Source organism: Dendrobium catenatum, unplaced genomic scaffold (assembly GCF_001605985.2).
Source record: "Dendrobium catenatum unplaced genomic scaffold, ASM160598v2 fragScaff_scaffold_1221, whole genome shotgun sequence".
In the NCBI taxonomy this organism is placed as follows: Eukaryota; Viridiplantae; Streptophyta; class Magnoliopsida; order Asparagales; family Orchidaceae; genus Dendrobium; species Dendrobium catenatum.
The window spans coordinates 1,619,280-1,625,783 of NW_021319683.1; the positions used below are offsets into that span (position 1 = coordinate 1,619,280).

The window sequence follows — 6,504 nt, forward strand, 5'->3', positions numbered from 1 at the left end:
TTTGGGTATTTAGGACATTCTGAACACAATGGTGAAGTTCATTTCCCAATCGGACTTTGTTTGGACAACATCGAGGCCAATTTTCCTTGATATGCATGCCGTAACTTTCGAATCTATGCCACCACTATGGATGATCCAACTTTAATAAACAAAATGTAGTTTTTAGATGTTGACGACATTCCAGACGTAATGATGCTATTCGTTCGAAGATCGGACATCGTTTGAGTAGTGCCGTCCAATAAATTTCTCAATTTGTGCAATGCCGCTTTGGTATTCGTGCCACTAGCCTAAGCGATCCCATTTGGGTAAGTAAAATGTTGTTTTAAAATATTAGGGATATTTAGAGCACAGTGGTGTCTGTTTCATGATCGGAGGTCGTTTGGATAGTGTCGAGATCCCTTTTCCTCAATATACGTGTCATTGCCTCGAGAACATTGCCACCACCTTGGTCGATCCCAATTAATTAAATAAGATGTATATTTTAAATGTCGATGATGTTCCAGACGCAACGGCGAAGTCTGTTCTGTGATCGGATATCATTTGGGTGACACAAAGTGTAAAATTCCTCAATTTACGTGTTGTACCTCGAGATTTGTGTCACCACTTCCTGATCCTAATTAATCAAATAAGATGCATATTTTGAATGTCGACGACATTTTGGATGCAATAGTGAAGTCCGTTTTGGGATCGGATGTCGTTTGGGTGACTTTAAGCATCAATTATAAGTGCCAGTCATTTCTTTATACCGATCTCGTTCGATCTGACTGCGAGGGACCTCGACATGGAAGAACTTGATGGCCTGATCGCAACGGCGCTGTCTGTTTGGCAATTGGATGTTGTTTCACCTTTCAAGTGGTGTGCTTCGTCAGAGCGCATGCTGCTAGATTCATCGATTTCGCTTCCTTTGCGTGTGGTTCATCGTATAGGGTCAATAACAGTCCTATAAGTAGGTTGCAACAAATGTCGTGGGTGGTGAACGTTCAACATACGTGACTTGGTAATAGTACGCCTTCACAAAGGCAAATTTTCAAGTGTAACTTATTCAAAACTAAAGCTATGGATGTTCGGGCCATTCCCATTGTTAAGTGCATTAGTGACAATACACATATTATTTGATGCAAGCAAGGTTGTCCCGGTTCCCTTTTGCTGGTTGTTCGGTTCCTGCATGGCTTTCCCGGTTCCTTGCTTTGGGTTGTTCAGTTCCTACTCCTTGTTGTCCCGGTTCCCTTTGCTTTGGGCTGTTCGGTTCCTGCTCCCTGCTGTCTCAGTTCTCCATGCTTTGGGCTGTTTGGTTCCTGCTTCCGGCTTGGTTGTTCGGTTCCTCTACCTAGGTCCCTCTGTTCTTGTTTCTGTCCCAGTTCCATGTTGTGGTGGTTCATTTTATGGGAGCCTTAAATGCTGCCTTTTGGTTGGTTGTATGGGCGGCTGATCATGGCTGTTGGCCTCCCTTTTCTATCCTATTTATAGGGGTTGCTTAGGAGAGTTTTGAGGATGGATTATGGATGATTTTTGGAGCAAGAAAACCTGAGGTTTCTTCTTTGATAGCTTGCAAGCTATGTCCCCCTTTCTCTGCTCCTCTATATAACTTCGTCTCAGGCTTCTTATCTACTTCTTCTCTCTGCAAGTTTCCACCCCATTTGTATCTTTCTTCTCAATCAATGAAAAGTTTTTAGGTGTTTTTATGTTCTAAGATTGTGTTTGTCGTGTGAGTTGTATGTGTTGTGCGTTCTAATACAAAAGTTGTAAGGTATCGTTTTGTCTTATTTAATTTTAGTTGAGTTTGTGTTTGTTAAAATTATTTTGAAAGGAAGACGAATAGTTTATATGCAATCTTAGTTTTCCTCAAAATTTTAGTTGCATTATTTTGGTATCAGAGATTAGGTTTTGTGTCTTCCTTTCTATTTCAAAAAAATTAAAAAAAAATTATGGACACTCATCAACAAACAGAGAATCCAAATCAAGTAGAAGTCAACTCTGAAATTGGTAAAAATCAACCAAGTGATCTTGAAGAACCTATTCCTAAGAGCCGATGGATCCCGCCACAAGGACGTTCTACCAATCCCATACATAACGAGTTGTACAAAATTCAATATCAAATGTACTTGTGTACAGAAAAATATGAAAAGAGAAAGCAAATTATTCAGGACCAGTTTAAGCAAGAAAAATAAATGATCCAGAGAAAATATGCAGCCTTAATTCAAAAATTGGATATGGCGCCTTCAACATGTTATGGAAGTTCTAAAGTCATCTCATCAGGAGATGAGAACTCTCAACCGAGGGAGATTTGTGCAAGCAAGGCTGTCCCGGTTCCCTTTTGCTGGTTGTTCAGTTCCTGCATGGCTTTCCTGGTTCCTTGCTTTGGGTTGTTCGGTTTCTGCTCCTTTTTGTCCCGGTTTCCCTTGCTTTGGGCTGTTCGGTTCCTGCTCCCTGTCCTCTGCCTGGGTCCCTCTGTTCTTGTTTCTATCCTGGTTCCTAGTTGTGGTGATTCGGTTTCTGGGAGCCTTAAATGCTGCCTTTTGGTTGATTGTATGGGCGGCTGAACATGGCTGTTGGCCTCCCTTGTCCATTATTTATAGGGACTGTTTAGGAGAGTTTTGAGGATGGATTATGGATGATTTTTGGAGCAAGAAACCCTGAGGGTTCTTCTTTGATAGCTTGCGAGCTATGTCCCCCTTTCTTTCTCCTCTCTATAATTTCGTCTCGGGCTTCTTATCTACTTCTTCTCTCCACAAGCTTCTACCCCATTTGTATCTTTCTTCTCAATCAATGAAAAGTTTTTAGGTATTTTTATGTTCTAAGATTGTGTTTGTCGTGTGAGTTGTATGTGTTGTCCATTCTAATATAAAAGTTGTAAGGTGTTGTTTTGTCTTATGGAATCCATATAAACTATTCGTCTTCCTTTCAAAATAACTTTAACAAACACAAACTCAACTAAAATTAAATAAGACAAAATGACACCTTACAATTTTTATATTAGAACGGACAACACATACAACTCACACGTCAAACACAATTCACTACCAGTTAAACAGAAAACTTCACTAGTGACAATGCACATATTATTTCACTACCAGCTTAACAGAAAACCTCACTCAACTTTAATATGGCCGATTTACTTCTAGCTTCCACCTTATGATGGACAGACATGCCTCACTGGACTCTAAATCGAATTCTTTTGAAGCAGAAGGGAACTGATGCAGCTTATCCTATTACCGCTCACCTATTCTTCATTAGCTATTTACTGTTTTTACATTTACTCACTAGTTACTCTTATTATCTTCTAATAATTTGCTATAGTTTTTGTCTGCTAGCGAGTAGTTAGAATGCACACATACACTTTCCCTTTTGTTGGTGCCAAAAGGGAGATTATCATTTTGTTCCTTTTCTGCGATTCTGTTATCAACGGTTACTTTTTCATGTTTGGGTTCATGTTCTACCTCCAACATCGATTTTCACCAAGCTTTGGGTAGACGAGTGTATACCTGACTCATCTGTTCCAGTCAATCTGTTTCCAATTTGTCCACATAAATTATGCTCTGCATAGTATTCTAGGATTATCATGCTCGTTCCTAAGACACTAATTAGTTTATCTCCGTAATAATAGCTTATGTTCTTTGTTAGAAATTCAGAGAATGCAGCGCCTTGCCCAAGATCATTCTCGTAGGATTTTTGAGGAGAATGAGAAGTTGACGATCGAGTTGGATTCTAAAAGGAATGAACTTGCAGCAAGATCCAAGCAACTTGATGAATTAGTTACTCAAAGTGATTCTGATAAGAGGAAACTTGAAGATGAGAAAAAGAAGGTAGGCATTCTTTTGTCGTTTTATTTCTTGTGATAACCACCAATATTTGAGGTGTAAATGAACCTCGATTAAATTCTGCATATGTTGTTATTTCTGCCTCATGCCTTAAAACACAACTTCTTTTAAAATTTTCATGTTTACTGATTCCATGTTTTTGGCGCTGCTATTTAGATGTGGAAACTACCGTTTGTTTCATCTGTGTCTATGAAACTTACTGGACACTAAAGATAGATTCTCATCTTTCAATGCAAATAGTAAGATTTTATTGATAATGAGACAAAAGTCCTGTACAAGAATACCCAAGCTAAGCTAAAATAGCAACGATACAAAAGATAATACAATAAACTCAATAAAGAGATATCCTAGTTCACAAAAATTCTATTGATAGATTCTCAACCTCCATCTCATACATGTCTTGACGCCAATCATCCTGAAAAGCACTCCATAATCCTAGTTACCCTAAGAAGCTGTCAACTTCTTAAATCAATATGGAGTCAATCTAAAGTCATAACTAATACCAATTTACTTATTAGGCTTACACTTCATTTGAACCACAAATAAAAACCTGGATAGAGAAGCACCTTGGCTATCTATATGATTGGTAAATACATCAAATTAAAAGTTATCATTAGGAAGATGTTCGTCCCCAAAGATTTTGTGCAAAATAGTGTGAGAACGAGGAATCAAACACTCTAGAATTGGGATAAGAAGAGTGATGCACTGAACGTAGCACACCCAAGCTTTTAGTATTCTCAATTTGACCCAATAACAGCCCATCAACGTTTCTCAAAACCTTAACTTCAGTCTTATTAGCATATTGATCTACATCTCCTAGAGGGCAATCCATAATAATAAATCAGGTAGAAGGCCCCAAGCCTACCAGGACAATCCAAAATAATAGCACCACCATTGAAAAATCATTAACCACTAAACCACAACTAACAATTTGAATAGTCTTGCAAATAGTGTGGTTTCTCCCTAGTAGGCTCAACAGAGATAGCATGAACAATGTAAGGTTTCTCTCTCCTCATGAACTATCTTTAATAATAACATCACCTAGAAGAGCAATTAAGACCAAAAATATGCTATTCATCATCTAGTTCACCAAGGTCAAGAAATATCAAAATCCTTATCCTCTACAAACCCACCAATGAGGTCCATAAAATAGCAACATAGTCCAACTTGACCCGACTGTCAATCTCCACAAAAGAAGAAACATGATTATTCATCCGAAGTGGTTTATAAAATTTTTTAAATTTTTGGATGAGGCCAAAACAATAAGAAACATCATGATTCAGAACTTTACAAATGAGGGTAAATTTCTGACATTACTTGTTGATGATAACTATTCTGCTCATTGGGAATCCAAATTATTTCTTTAGCTAGTTTTTGGGTAGCATCCATTTTCATTAAAGGACGAGCAACCCAAAAATAATAAGGTGCAGAGACTGTCATATTATCAATTCTTAAAGAGTATCAAAGATAAAAGTAACATGGGTCAATGTACTAAGAAAAGCGAGCGGAGGCCGGGGCCGAATTTTCGGAGCCCACACAAAGATAAAAGTAACATGGGTCAATGTACTACAATTAACAAAATTAAGTTTTAAATGGGAAAAGCCAACCCAAACTGGGGTATCTGTTGACTTCCTTTTAACATTAAAAATGGACCATTTAAGCAACCTCATAGAAAGACTATTGATATAATAAAAATCTAACATGAAAATAATCAAGGTTATTTGATTTTTTAACCTTAGCGAATAAGAATTTATCATGGATCCTAATTACCAATAGAAAAAATAACTTATGATTTTTAGATTATTAACAGACTCAAATATCTTCCATCAAGGGACAGTCAAATGAAAATTACCAAGAGGAAACTCAAAATGCTTAGCAAGAGGTTCTATCTTCTCATCAAAGCAAAATATTAGGAATAATTTTAAAATTAGAGACAATTTTGATACCATCACTGGGTAGAAAATGTATTTCATGACTTCAAGAGATAATGGAAGGATTATCCAGTGAGAGAATAAGCATGTGAAGTAATGGAATATGACAAGAAAACTTTTTGGAGATGCCTGCAAAGGATGCTAATGCATACCGACACTGATTGACCCTATGACCCGTTGACAACAAGCGATGATGTTCGGATTTATTGCAATTGTACACCCATGACTATATGTACAAGTAATCATTTGTTGGTGTATTGCAGGTTTCGTTCTAGTCGAGTTGAAGTAGAACTCTCTCCTCTCTCGGAATAGTCTATTCAAGGGACTCGCTCAGGAGCTAGGAAGGAGCTTAACACTATAGTATGGTGAACCAGCTTCGTCCACATCTTCAAGGCAATCAGCATCCCCGATGGGAGCGACCTCAGAAGTTTCTCTCTCAATCTGACAAATCTTTATCCGTCCTAGCCAGAGTCAATCTCCCATACATCAATAGTTAAGCTAACGGCACAAGTGTACCCACAAGATATCTTTTGCAATCGAATCAACCTCAAGACCACGTCAAGATGCTACTTGCCCCTCTCATCTCAATAGGGCGACCTTAGGCCGGTTTCCTGTTATACGTCGATCTAATCTCCAGATTACATCGGACGCTACTCACCTTTCTCACCTCAATAGGGTGACCTCATACTGGCTTCCTACCAACACCAACTCAATCTGCAAGCACGCCCTACTCACATCCTCTCTCACGAAGATCA

At 38.3% G+C, this 6,504-nt stretch overlaps 1 protein-coding gene across 1 annotated transcript in view; it reads left to right on the forward strand.

Annotated features, from left to right (window-relative positions):
- The window catches only part of LOC110108435 (factor of DNA methylation 5), a 46,423-nt gene that overhangs the window by 19,439 nt on the left and 20,480 nt on the right, over window positions 1–6,504 (forward strand). The window contains exon 3 of the mRNA XM_020839065.2: window positions 3,622–3,803. Within this exon, the coding sequence (XP_020694724.1) occupies window positions 3,622–3,803 (182 nt within the window). The remainder of the gene's footprint in view (window positions 1–3,621; window positions 3,804–6,504) is intronic.